Source organism: Haliaeetus leucocephalus, unplaced genomic scaffold, assembly GCF_000737465.1.
Source record: "Haliaeetus leucocephalus isolate CR32 unplaced genomic scaffold, Haliaeetus_leucocephalus-4.0 Scaffold228, whole genome shotgun sequence".
NCBI classification, from domain to species: domain Eukaryota; kingdom Metazoa; phylum Chordata; class Aves; order Accipitriformes; family Accipitridae; genus Haliaeetus; species Haliaeetus leucocephalus.
The window spans coordinates 17938892-17953180 of record NW_010972664.1 but is presented as its reverse complement, the minus strand read 5'-3'; the positions used below and the strand labels follow the sequence as shown (position 1 = coordinate 17953180).

General features: G+C 38.6%; 1 protein-coding gene across 1 annotated transcript in view; it reads left to right on the top strand.

Moving 5' to 3' along the window:
• The first annotated feature begins 5261 nt into the window (after nucleotides 1-5261).
• CFAP44 (cilia and flagella associated protein 44) overlaps nucleotides 5262-14289 on the top strand; it is a 40738-nt gene continuing 31710 nt past the window's right edge. The window contains exons 1-9 of the mRNA XM_010567676.1: nucleotides 5262-5340; nucleotides 6087-6145; nucleotides 7047-7156; nucleotides 8201-8363; nucleotides 9372-9474; nucleotides 9797-10013; nucleotides 11573-11687; nucleotides 12184-12348; nucleotides 13583-13738. Coding sequence (XP_010565978.1) covers nucleotides 5262-5340; nucleotides 6087-6145; nucleotides 7047-7156; nucleotides 8201-8363; nucleotides 9372-9474; nucleotides 9797-10013; nucleotides 11573-11687; nucleotides 12184-12348; nucleotides 13583-13738 — 1167 coding nt within the window. The remainder of the gene's footprint in view (nucleotides 5341-6086; nucleotides 6146-7046; nucleotides 7157-8200; nucleotides 8364-9371; nucleotides 9475-9796; nucleotides 10014-11572; nucleotides 11688-12183; nucleotides 12349-13582; nucleotides 13739-14289) is intronic.

The window sequence follows — 14289 nt, the reverse complement described above, 5'->3', positions numbered from 1 at the left end:
CCCCGCCGGTAGCCCCCCCGCTCCTCATGCACCCGCCGCTGCCCACTGCCGGGCTTCGTCTCCCCGGGTCCCCTCTCTGGCACCCTCCCCTCAGGGGCTCCCCCCCTGCTCTCCCTGAGGAGCTCCAGGTGTCCCTTGCCCGCCCCTTTGCCATCCTCCGCAAAACAGCCTGTCACGGGCGCTTCTGCCTGGCCGTGGCCTTTTGCTGGTGTCCAGGTGGAAGGTGGCCTTGGAAGAGCGCTGGGCCCGCACCTCTGTGCGAAGCCGGCGCCATCACCTTTGCATGCTGAAGTCTGTGTGGGACCAGTCTTCCTACACAGAGGCTTTTGGAAAAGAAAAGCCTTTATTCTCATGTAGGTGCTTAGCTTCGGAAAAGTGAAACAGGAATGAATGTTCTTCAGCTGAGACAGACCATCCCGTACTTCATTTGAAATGTGGGACTTGCTGGTTTTGCTTTACCGTGTGCGAGGCAGTTAGTTTTATTACCTGTTGCATTTGTGGCACTGCTCTCATGTTAATTTTTATGATTTTCCTTTATACTGTAAGTTAATAAGTAACTGTGGTGATGTCACCTGTTCCTGTTTCTGCTTACTAAAAGCCTGGTAACCTTTATCCACAAAGCAGACTTTCAGAGACTTGAAACGTTTGCTTACATGAGACAGAGCTAGGGCATCTGGATCATGCAGAGGACTACTTTAGTTGTAAGGTTGGAAATTAGAGTTAGGTTTTATTTCTCCTAATTTTATAGGAAAATATTTTGAATGTGTGCAATATAGCAATAGTGAGGTTCTAAGCAGGGGTCTCCTGTCCACTTCTTTTCTCTTTCTGATGGGAGGGGGGAAAAGAGACAATGGGGCTATGATAAAGGTGATGTGTCTAGATCCTGCTTTGTAGCTTTATCCTTGCTGTTGCTGTCTCTGACTAGTAAATATTTTATATACTTAACCTTAACTGCTGTGAGAATTGATATCTTATGTTATTCTCCTTGCTCTCAAGTCTTCTAGCTATTGTAAGAGAGATCGCAATATTTTCTAGTACAAAAAAATGTCTTCCTTGGGATTTTGGGTTGATTGCCTAAAACTGAATTTATTACTAACTTTGTAGTAATGCTGACTGATAATGATACACAGGCAGCATTGGGTAGCTATGCCTGATTTACACTTGGATATTTTTCTTTGTGTATATAACCACTAAAAGATTTTAAATTTTTTTGTATGAAAGTAAGTTTTGCAGAACTACTGCTTGCATGTGTTGTGCTCAGCAGCTGCCCAGTAAATTGCTGTTGTACTCTGATGTGGTCTGATGGCTAAAAGGAATGCTGAGAGAGTTGTTCAATGGTGTGCTGTTTTTCATAAAGAAATGGAAGACTTTCAGAAAAAACTGCTAAGGGGACTGTATCTGAAGATGAGTTAAACAAGCAGGACTTGGCAGGTGGGAAGAAATTGGACACATCCAAAGCAGAGCTAGACTTGAAGAAGATGCCTCAGCCTGGAACAGATGATTAGTATGTAATTCCTCGTGGCAGACACCCCTCATGATAGCCAAATGTTGCAGTCATTATTTTAGGCCAGTGTTACCCCCAGGCCAGAAAGATAGCAGAGTGGAAGGCTCATAGTACAGTGCTAAGAGGAGTCAGGATTGGAAGCAATAAAGCAAAAGAAAGTTCTGGGACAAACCATGAGTTCCTTCACATGGAATGAAGACAAGTAAAGGAATAACGCACAAGACAATCTTTTTTTGCAAAGCCCACTAGTGGCCAAAGCTTTTCTACAAAAATTTGCACATTTTGTAGTGAACCAAAAAATGAAATCCTGAAGGAGTAGCACAGTGTAGGGATGACTTTTTAATCTCTTGCTTATTACTTGTACTAATAGCACTGAAGTTATGTTCTGCAGTAATAGTTCCCTATTTCTATATATCCTGAACTAGTGGACAAAACTGATTATCACTTTTCTGTAGATGTAAAAGCTGAGGTGAGATAGGTGATGTCTTTGAAGCACTGTCACACAATTAATGGTGGGGCAGAGACAGGTTGAAATAATAACTACTAGATATGTTCAGTTTCTAAAGTAAAACTGCAGACCACATTTTGATCATTATTTAATTTGATCCATTTTATGCAGTTGAAGTATCATCATGGGATTTATGAAGGCAAGCACTGCATTTATGAAGCTTACACATTTAAACACCTTTTTTTCTGGAAAGAGGAAAAATGTAGGATGACAAGATACAAAGCAAGTGGTGTCATCTCAGTGAATTTATTTACGTGTTACCAAATAAACACCCGTTTGATTTAATTATCCTGTATTTTGAATAAATGAGACAATTGCCTGAGATGAGAAATCTCTTAATGTCCAAATTCACTGACAATTTTTGAGAAGCTCCTATATACAAGGATTCTGTGTGGCAGTAGAATTGCCAAGAAACATCGTAGTTTTGAACTAACTGAAAGAATATACCCGAATGAACATATTTCTCCATTCTGAGGTGTCGTGGTTTAACCCCAGTGGGCAACTAGCTGGCATGCAGCTGCTTACTCACTCCCCCCACCCAGTGGGATGAGAGAGAGAATCAGGGGAAAAAAAAAAAAAAAAAGAAGTAAAATTCATGGGTTGAGTTGGCCCTGGCCAACTGCCTCCAGTTTATACACTGGGCATGACATCATACGGTATGGAATATCCCTTTGGCCAGTCTGGGTCAGCTGTCCTGGCTGTGTCCCCTCCCAACTTCTTGTGCCCCTCCAGCCTTCTTGCTGGCTGGGCATGAGAAGCTGAAAAATCCTTGACTTAGTCTAAACATTACTTGGCAAAAACTGAAAACATCAGTGTGTTATCAACATTCTTCTCATACTGAACCCAAAACATAGCACTGTACCAGCTACTAGAAAGAAAATTAACTCTATCCCAGCTGAAACCAGGACATGGGGTAAGCTGTGGCTTTTGAGAACATAGCTAAGAGAAAGACAATTTGAAAGAAAATGGAGCTTAGCTGAAATTCATAGCTTATAGCACTGGCCACTAAAACAAAGAAAACATGAATTTGCTCCTGAGTGAGTTCTTAGAAAGCTAAGTAATGGAACTGATGTGGATCTGTGTAGTGTTTCAGGTCTGTATCTTGAATTACTAGGACTAGGGAAAAAACCTAATACTTTCCTGGTTAGGCATAGTGTATAATTAGTGTTGGCAAAAATGTCTGGTTGCCAGCTTGGTTTTTCTCCCTACTTCACACCAGTTCTACTTGCCACTATCTCAGTTTTCAGTATCAAAAGCCTTAATTCTAGCTTATTTAGGAAAACTGTCTCAAAAAAACAGGAAAACAAAATCAGCAGAGAGAGATGCATACCTTTGTCACAGTGAACCTACACAAAAGTTTTCTGGATCAGTCAACCCATGAAACTCAGAATCTGCAACCAAAGTAGATGTGTCCCCTCCTTTGAGCCTCCTCAGAGTCTTTAAATTCAAAATTTGTTTTGGCACAGTGCTTGAACTCCATCACGGTAATATGCACAGTGAACATTGCAATAGCTTTCTTTAACTAGAACCCAGAAATCAACGCAGGCGGAAATGTTCATACCCTCTTTCAGCCTAAAGCATTTTCCAGATAGGAATTAATTTATAATGAAAACTATGATAGTCTTAATTTTTAGAAGATAAATGATTGCTAATTAGTTACAATAATTTGAAATTTTATAGCACTTTTCTCTATGGATATCAAAACACTTTGCTAAGATGGGTAAGTATTATTATCTCATTTTTCACAAGAGATAGCTGAGACAGCCAGAGGTGAAATGGCTGATACAAATTGTACACCATTACTGGGTTTGGAATTAGAATTCAGGTCTCTGAACACTCCACTATATGTTTATGCAACTAGTCTGTAACTATTTCTTCAACTTCAGTGATATCAGTTCTGTTACCCCATTAAAAACTCATGAATTTCATTTAAATATATTGAGATCTATTGCAATTGTTTTCTTTTGATTTGTTTTCTGAACATAAAACTTTCTGTATATCTATTTTCAAGTTTTCTCAGCATTCCTGAGGGGTAAAAGCTCATTTTAGTTCTTAAATGAAATTATGAGGAAAGTCAGACTCTGGCAGAGACTCAGAACCTTTGGATGAAGATCAAGTAGGGCAGGTTGACTATATAATGACATGAATGACATATCTACAAAATTTCTTTTCCCTCACTGTCCTTCTGGTGGATGGCATTATGTTTGGACACTTAGCCTTTCCTGAAATACCTGAAAAGTCTGAAATGCCTTAAAAGATCTTTTACCAAATAGATTTGGACCCAAAGCCAGAAACAGGAAATGCATTTTTAGGGACTTTTTCTTGGTATCAAAGTCAGGCTTATACAGAAAAAGAGACTCGTTTCATCCTGCCTATGTTTGTTATTCTGAACGTTTAGGTTTCTTTACATTTAACTTGTGAATTTTCTGATTTCTGATAGTATTTTATAGATGTAGTATTTGTATAAAATTGCTCCAATGTTCTTTTTAAAGTGTTTTATTTGGAAATGGAGAGCATGTTCGAAATCAAAAGGCAGAACAAATTTAGAATAAGAGCAATGCTCGTGCTTTTTTGCTTCTTTCAGAGATGTTCATATAAATGATCAATGTGTTTGTTTTTACATGAAGAAATTTGGATCTTTCCCACTCCAGAGGACAATGGTAACTAATGAAATTGCAGCACTCTGAAAATGATAGTCTGAAAGCTGAAAAATTGCTGGGGGGTCTTAGTTAAGCTGTTTATTTAATTTTTTTTTATTGTGTTAATTTTATTAATTCACTTTCCATGAATATAGAATATTTTGAAGAAAGTCCTTTTTTCCTTAAAGATTAATCTCTCCTGCTTCTCCATTCAAGATATTAGATGGTCTCAGAATGTCTGTCTCCTGATATTTTTGTGAAGTCCACCAGAAAGCAGGAGGAATAGCCTTGTCTCAAAAACAAATTTCCCCCCGTATATTAAAGAGAAGCCCAAAACATGTAAATTTGTCTTCAGTTTCCCTTGTTACACAATATTTAGACTTTCTATAGCAATGTACACAGAGCCCAGAGTCCTAAAACGTGAACCAATGAATTCACCCTACAAATTAGGACATATGTTTGGGTTATCCATATTTGGAGTGTACAAGCAGAACAGAAATATTATCTCTGGGAATCTCAAAGCATCTGAGAGGAAATGAAAATGGTCTAAATGGCAGATGAAGGCAAAAATACTAAAAGTTCATTTTCACCACCATCAGGTAAAGAGGACATGTCATCTTTTCCCAAGGAACAGGAGGGAGCTGATGAGAAGCCAGCAGAAGGTGCGCAGGCAGATCACCCTGGTGTCCGTGAGTATTTCCCACTGTTATATAGCGATTTCAATACTGAACCTACAGTAGCTTCTGGCTTCTCCCACCACTCACCCCTTCCTTACTAGTACGTGTTCATCTTCAGTTGCTGCTCTTGGTGTTGCCAAATTTCATTTTGACTCTGGTCAAAGATGACCCCTTCCAGTGAAGTTCTGGGCTGACCACTGTGTCTGTAGTACCCGCTGTCCCTGAGCCCACAGTCTCTCCCCTGGAAATTTTTGCTGCTTAGACTTGTCTCTGTAGCTAGTACTGCAATCCGTTAACTCCACCAGTCTCTTTCAGTCACGGACCTGTATTTCTCTTTTTAATGCCATTTTTATCTTGAAATGCCTGCCCAGTGTCTGTTTCAGATTTTCTGCATGTCATCTAACACACTAGATCTAGGTAGCATGGATAACAAAATCTGCTAGTGAGTCTCCTGTGGAACTTTGGAAGGATTTTTGATGCTTATATTGGCGCATTACTTTCAACGCTTGTTTGATCTTCCTATTATACCTTTTTCCTATTATAGGATGTGTTTTTTTCCTTCCCCTAAGTTTTAAAATACAGTTTTTTGAAAGCAAACTTCCCTCTACAGTTAATGCTAAACAGCAGGAAGTCCACTGCTGGGCAGAAGGGATTTTTTTTACTACTACAGAACTATGTATTTATTTAACATGGCATGTATGAGCAAAGTAGTCAAAGGAATTCATACCTAAGAGAGTAATCCCAATTGTCCTTTGCAGAAGAAAGCAAAACTAGCCTTCCAAAGGAATCACCAACTGCAGGAGAACAGGAGGAAGAAGTGGAGCAAGTGGAATCAGACACTGAGAGCGTTGGTGAGTACTGCTTTCCAATGAGGAGATGTTGGTATGACCTTAAAAATGCCAATACTTTCTAGTTTTCATTTTTTCACTGTTATTGTTATGAACAGCATCTCGGACCAGTGCCATCAAGTTACAGTTATTGAGTTTCTCTGCTCCGTTTCAGTTGGCTTCCCTTGTGTACTTCATTTTGCTCTTTCCCATGGCTGGTCTCTGCCCCCTTTGGTTGTTTTTCATAGAACACCTAGGAGAGAAAAAAATCAAGACAGGGTGAAAGGCTTACAAAATAGGTAAGGGGGATTTGATCTGAGGTATCAAACTGAAAAGTACTTTTAACAAGTGCTTATGACTAGTTGGAAGTCAAGTTGACAGTATTCTGTGTTGCAGTCCAGTGAAGAACTACACTGAGTCACACATTAGCAGTATGCCTTTTTGAGGACAATGGTGTCTTATGGTGGTCTGTTGTATGTGTGTTTACTAACTGTTTTGTATAATGATGTGCATTCAATAGCTACTGAAAAGAGACACTTAAAACTTTATTTGGTTTTTAAAGCTGAGACCTAAATACCAAGAAAAGCTGAACTGAACTACTTTCATAGGTCTTGAGTTTTAAAATCAATGTTTTTAAAACACTCTCAAAATCTTTCTTCTTTAAATTCTTCCATTTTCAATATTCACAGTAAAGTTTTTAAAAGCCTGAGGGAGTGCTTGTTACAGGCTGTTACTCTGTTGAAGGAGGCAAGTCATGTGTGAATGCTTCTGGAGCCTAAAATTTATGGTGAATATAAATTTCCTTTATGTTCCCACTTCTGAGATGCAGAAGGTGATTTGGAAGAGCAAGATAATAGTGAAGGACCATTGGAGGCACATAAAAGGCCTGAGAAGGTAGAAAAGAAAATCTCAGAAACTTTCTTCTATAACTATGAAGATATATATTCATGTCCATTTGTCACTGAAGGCTCTGGGATACCAATTAACCTTCTTACTCTTAAGTATCCTTTCTGTTGAAGCTGTGCAAATTTAAAGCTAAGGATATTTAATATATGTTCTTAAGATTGTACTTGTCTAATTTGGAGTAGACTATGTGGCATTAGTGGGATACCTTTGGTTGAGACACAGATAAGAATCCTCACCCATTATGGTTCTGGGTGAATTTAATCTTAAATGTTGTCTTGACCTCATAAACGTTTCTTACTCAGGATAATTCTTACTGTTATAAGTATTCTTGTAGAACTGGATCATGGCCAAGTTAATGTGACCAGGCAGAAGACTAGCATAAGAATATCCCCTGCAAAGCTCTCCCTTTCTGTGTAGCCACACTGGTGTTCCCCAAGAAGCTGAGGGGAGGGCAGGAGACGAGCAGCTGCGTACCTCATACTTCCTCACAGAACTGCTAAGGGAGAAGTTGGGAAGAAACCAGGTTGATTTTTAGTCTGGTGCTCAGAAGATCTAAACTGGTAGAATGAAGGAAGTGATGCCCATCAATTAAGAGCTCCAATAAGTCCTTTGCTAGATATGGTCAAGTAGGATATATGTGACTTTCAGAAGTGCTGATGGTTTTCTCTGCAGACACAATCAAGTTGCTGTTGAAGACTGGATTTTCCTTTCTCTACATCTGCCTGTAAACATTTAAGAAGTGAGCTTGAGCACTTCCTTGGTTTGATCTCTTGTCTGTAGAACAGTTCCTAGTAATCTGATGCATATCTCCTACATTTTGTTTAATAAAAGAATACGGATAGAATATGAATTCCTTGCAGCCCTAAAGGATCCGGCAGAGGCAAGAGGTGTGCCCTGTAGTGGAGATGAAAGGATGGAATATGAACTTCAGAAGGTCTTCACTTGTGCCTTCCCCTCAGTTATAGAGGGTTGGTATATTTTACCTTCACTGTATACTGAACAAAATTGTCTCCTACCATCAGGCTTTTAGTCACCAGATCAGTATTCCCATTTCAGTTTCGGTTTAAGTGTTTCTATCCATTTAGTAAACTTTTCTAGAAAGCCAGTGTCAAATCTTTTCCTTATTGAACTGTTCTCAGATATTCTTTTGGATATGACTGCACCAGAAGTGTAAACCTGCTGCTGATGGATAGCCAAACACTGATGTATATAGCAGGCAACCAAGTGGTGCTCCTGGACCTGAAAACTAAATCTCAAAGTTATCTCCGGAGCAGCGGTGGTGGTGGAATTGGGTTTATCACGGTATGGCTTTTGTTTCATGTTTTAGGATGTCATTCACTTTCTAGAAGTGAAACATTCACTTGGTTGCCTGATGGGAGATTTCTACAGCTTCACATGATATGCATGTATCATATTGATTAGGGGGATGCATGGACCATGCAGCGTGGGCTGCTCAGCCTGTCAATGTAATTGTCTGAGGACAAATGTCTGCATACCTAAGTCCCATGCTCAGGTACCTTAAAGGACTGACAGATGCCAGATGGGATTAATTTTTAGAATTTTTAGAACTTTTAGAATTACATTCTTATTTTGGCTCATATAAACTTTTTTTTTTTTTGAACACTCATCTCTCCTAGTCACAACTGATATTAGTATAGTGTTTTGCCTGCAGTTAAAATTTAGAAAATCAAAATCAAGTTCCTAGATAAATGAAAAGAAAAAGTATCTGGTTTCATTCTAGTAAGCTCCTACCAAGAGCTTGGACTCACAAATGCTTCCTCTGGATTTGAAGCACCTTACCCTGTGAAGGGCTCTGCCATCTCTCGTTTGTATTCCACATGAGTAAGGCTTTCAGAATACCAGCCTCAGACTGGTTTGCTCCATTGTAAGCAGCCTTTTCTGGTGAATCATGGTACATCTTTATGTCTTCAGAACTATGTCATTCAGGATGGCTTTTCTGCAGCTGTCTGCTGAAGTAGGTGGCTGCTGATAAAAATGCTGTTCATGGAAAGATCAGCTAGTGGGTTGGGTGAGATAGGAATAGTAAAAGAATGCGTGATAAAGCAAATTATTTCACAGTTTGTCATGGTTCCGCATTATATATGCAATATACCATTTTGTGTGCATAGTAGCTTCATTCTGCTACTGGGCAATAGATTGGCAGTTGTTCAGAATAAATGCACAGAAAAATGCAACCTAGTATTTATGGCAATATCTTCTGACTAATGAGTAAATGGAATAACTCAATAACTAGCAGGATAGAGACAAAGGAGTCATTACAGCATGTAACAGGATTTTTGCTTTTTCAAGGCACACCCTACTAAGCAGTACTTTGCAGTAGGAGAAAAAGGAAAGAAGCCAAACCTCATCATCTACGATTATCCTTCACTGAGGCCCTACAGAATACTGCGAGGTAGTGTAAAAAGTTCTATTTTCATTTTACACAAATGGGCCAGTGTTTATAGATCCCAGCAGATGGAGTAGTGGGTCACTTTAGAAGTTTAGAAGGAAATATAACCTTTTGGTCCTTCAAAGCAAAATAGAAAACACCAGTTCCAAGCTTTTTCATTATTGCATGGGAGGAAACCTTTATTTAGTAGAAATAGCCAACTGAGAGCTATTACCTAGTGAAAAAAATAATTGCAGTGAAAGTTGAGCTCCTTCTAAGTAGATTTTCCTATTGTTTCTTCCTCTTTTCCGTGTGTGTGTGTATTGAGGCTTGTGTGTTTCTTCAGGTGGAACAGAGGAAGCCTATATTTTTGGTGATTTCAACGATGCTGGCACTTTGCTGGCCAGTGTTGGGAGCAGCCCTGACTACATGCTGACTATCTGGGACTGGAAACAAGAAAAGGTTATGTTGAGGTCAAAAGCTTTTTCACAGGATGTTTACAAGGTCACATTTTCTGCTGATAATGAAGAGCAACTAACTACATCTGGAGCAGGACACATCAAGTAGGTTTACTGATTAGGATTAATACATATCACCTCTAAGGTCATAATATGTAGAAGATGACTAACAGGAATGTATCATTAGCAAAAATGGACCAATGAGGAATGCTATTTTACCTGGCCATTACAATTACAAAAATGAGAAAGTTCAAGTCCTTCAGCTAGTCAGCCAAGTCTTTTAACACCTTTGCTGTGCAAAAAGGATGATGCTTAATGTTGAATGTCGGTACCACTGGCTCCATTCTTGTAATTTCAATAAGCACCGGGGAGAATTAATAAAAAATATTTACATATACATGTCTTCTAGCTGGTAACATAGCATATATGCCTCCTGTGCCTTGTGGGCTTTCTACCTTTGATTTCTTGAACTCATCTGCTGTCTGGGCAGCCATTAGAACTGGTTGCCAAGTCATGGATCAGAAACCCTCTGATACCACCAAAAGCCTGCAAGGAAGCCTTAAAAAAGATATGCTTCCATCACTCCCTTCTCTGGTAAGTTCATGGATCCTTTTGTAACAAAAAAAATAAACCACAACTTTAAGCTCTTTGGGACAGGGATTAGCTTTGTGTTCTGTATTTATCCAGTGTTCAATGTTAATAGAGCAGAGACTTAAGATATGACTTGGATACTATTGTAATAGAAATGATACCTTTAAAATTATAACACATCTAAAGTTTCTTTGAATTTTAACAGAGGAATTGGATCAAAGTCTGAGATTTGCTCTGTAGTTTGGTTGCGAGGTGGGTCTGAAATAGCAAATGGCTTATTTAGACCCAGAATGAATGTGGTTTAGAATACACTATTTATGGAAATCTGACAAAACAAAATCTCTTATAATCTTTCTTTTGAGCTAAAATACTATGAATAAACTCTGATATAGCTTTTATAACATGATAAACATGACCTTTCACCCAAATGTGGTCTCAAGTTCCAATTTCCAACACCTGTCTTCAATGTAATGTCTCCTGCACACACAGTGAACCATCCCTAATTGCAGTAGATTAATTTTTCTGTAATGCCGTAATTTAAAGTTATGTTTTATACTGCTAAAATTATAATGATCAAATAGAAATAGCTATGAAGATCTAGGATAAAACCTTTCGTTCAGTGAGATTTTATAGTCAAGTTCAAGTCCATGTGGGTACTTGGATGAAATTCAGTGAAGACCTTAGCCCCTTGGATATACAATGTTGAGCATCATACACTGAAGACAGCAAGAGTAAAATAGGTATCCCTAACTACGTGTATTGGTTGTAGCTGGAAAGATGTAGCTATGCATTTTACACTTACTAATTTTAAATAGTAGTTTAGTCTTCATTCTGCCCAGTCCAAATCCTTTTCCTAGCTTTTTCATAGGAGTAGTATAGGGAAATGTTTCTGTAATTACAAAGCTTTATCTCACTTTAAAAAGAAAACCCAAGGTCTCCTGTGAAAAAGAATAATAAATGAACAGCCCTTACCTCAGAGACATCCCTGGTAAGATTATTACAATGTCTTAGAGGGACTGAAGAGTGTGTTTAGGAAATGTTATATCAGAGGGGGATGTTTCTTCTATACTCAGGTTCTGGAAGATGGCTCTCACATTCACTGGTCTCAAGTTACAAGGAGCTTTGGGCAGGTTTGGAAAAACAGCAGTGACCGACATTACAGGTTATGTGGAGCTGCCTGATGGGAAAGTAAGTAAGAAAAAGTTTAATTGATTTTATGTTCCCTCTCAGGTTTTGATATAAAGTCTACTGAGTAAGTTGGAGAGTTACTATTTGCTTCAAAGTGATTTGAATTAGACCCTCAATGCACTGCTCTGACAAGCTAATATTGACATTAATTTGCCAAAAACCTGGCTTGCTTTGTAATAATTGAAAAGTACGGTTAGTATTGTAATTCCCAGACAAAAGATCTCTGTTGGCTTAGAGCTGAGGCTCCTCTAATGGGATAAAGAAATAAAAAGACTGTTAGCCCTAATCTTTAACCATTTCAGTGCTTGTAAATTATGTGACGTTGCTAAAAAGTTGAATCTTCTCACCCTTTACACATTCTCTTGCAAATATCTGTACATTGCTATTGATCTAATGCTTTCATGGAAGGAAGCCACAAATGTTTACCAGATTCTTGCCAATATTTCTGCATGGTTAAGTGCAGGTGCTTATGTGCTTATCTTCATTTGCATTGAAGGTTATCTCGGGAACTGAGTGGGGCAACTTGCTGCTTTGGGAAGGGGGCCTCATTAAAGTAGAGCTCTGTCGAGCTGGACACAAGCCCTGTCACAGTGGCCCTATAAGCCAGTTAGTTCTGGATGAAGGAGAACTTGTCACTGTTGGAAGAGATGGCTTCATTCGGGTGAGTTTTATTTCTGCTCTGCCTTTAGGTGTGCAAATTTGTGGTCAGCAGGTAAATGTTACATGTTTTCTTTACCAGGGCTTATTTATGGAGGCAATTTTGCAGTGCAGTTTCTTTCTGAGAATGAATTTTTAGAACAAATGGAATAAGATCACATCTCCACAGTGTATATATTTGAATTGGATAGTGTTCGTGCAATGTTCTCTGTTTAATAGTAGTAAATAAATCACCTTTTACTCTAGTAAATCAAAATAATTTTCACTGATTCTCTAATAGCTTTGTTCTTGCCCGCATTCTAACATTTTTTTTCCATGTGTAGTTTTGGCTCATCTTTATAATTTTCAGGCCTGTTAATACATTTGGTGTTATTTCAAAGGATAAAGTACAGCAATATTTGAAATTAATTTTCTGAGTATTTGAAAGCTCAGATTATTAATGTTAAAATGATGTAGAAATTAACTAGCATCTCAGAGATACATATACTGAAATAGTGGAAAAATTAAAAGAAAAAGCATCCTGAGGTTGACATATAATTCTATAAATTAAGATCAAAAAGTTTTCCTTATCCATACCACCAGGTTCTGATCTTACCTGTCAATTACCAAGGATTTTGCAATCTTGTTTGCCTGCTCTTTAGGGGAAGACATGATGTGTCTTCTGCTTATATGTGAAAGAACCCAGATAATCAACGGGAAGCTGACTGTTACAGGCAGTGGAGGGTTTCAAACACCCTGGATTTTTTGTTGCTGTTGTTGTTGTGTTTTATAAATTGATATTATCCCATGAGGAAAATTCATTTGGTTATAAGGGTACCAACTGATTTCTTGTCCTTATGCCACAGAGCAGAACATGGATGTGTTAGATTTCCCATTCTTTCTTCTGTGCTGCCTCAGTATGAGCAATGCTGAGAGCAGGCAGATACCATTTACAGTCTATAGTTCTGAGGCTGCCATGTATAGGTCTGCTAGTGTCAGGGCTGAATTTAATCTACTGTTGTTTCAGAATTGGACAGAGAACTTTTACATATACTTTGCATTGCACCCAAATGTATCAGATAGTAGTTGCTGATTGTCACTGTTCTAAGTTACATTCAAAGCAGTGAGGCAGATATGACAGGTTTCATACTCTACCTGTAGAATCTATACTCCCCTGGTTTCTTATAATTTTGAATTTCCTTATTAATTGTACACCTCCTCTCCTCCCCTTATTTTTTTATGCTTCCAACGCCATGAAGCTGTGGAACTTTGAGACAATAGATGCTGCTGATTCTGTGGATGACACAGGGTTACTGGAGGTGGAGCCTATGAATGAACTTCATGTTGGCAGGAATGTCAGTCTGAGTTTCATGTCAAAAGTTCATGACTGTGGACAGCCCATTTGGTACGCTCAGGTAAGATACACTAAAGTACATACATCTCTCTGGAGAAACACAGAATGAGGGAGGTGATGTTAAGTAACAGCAGGAGTCCATTACAAATCAGTGCATTTCTTTTTGGTAGAGTTCAATCTTCTTCTGGATATATACATAATCTTATTTTATATATATATAAAATAACATCTTCTTTCAAACACTGGAACAGGCTTCCTAGAGAGGTGGTTTATGTCCCAAGCCTGTCATTGTTTAAGAGGCATTTGGACAATGCCCTTAATAACACGCTTTAACTTTTGCTGAGCCCTGAATTGGTCAGGCAGTTGGACTAGATGATCATTGTAGGTCCCTTCCAACTGAACTATGCTGTGCTGTGCTATGCTGGGCTATATTTTTAGTGTATAAGTAACATGTGAGACTCTGGCTTTCAGAGCCAGAACTGCATAAGAATAGGAGAATGTCAAAAAGTATTGTCCCAGTTCTGTTATCCTGGACTGATGGATAGGACTGACAGGGCCAACATCACCGCATTGTTTCTTCAGTTTCACAATGATAATCATTAAGGAATTTTT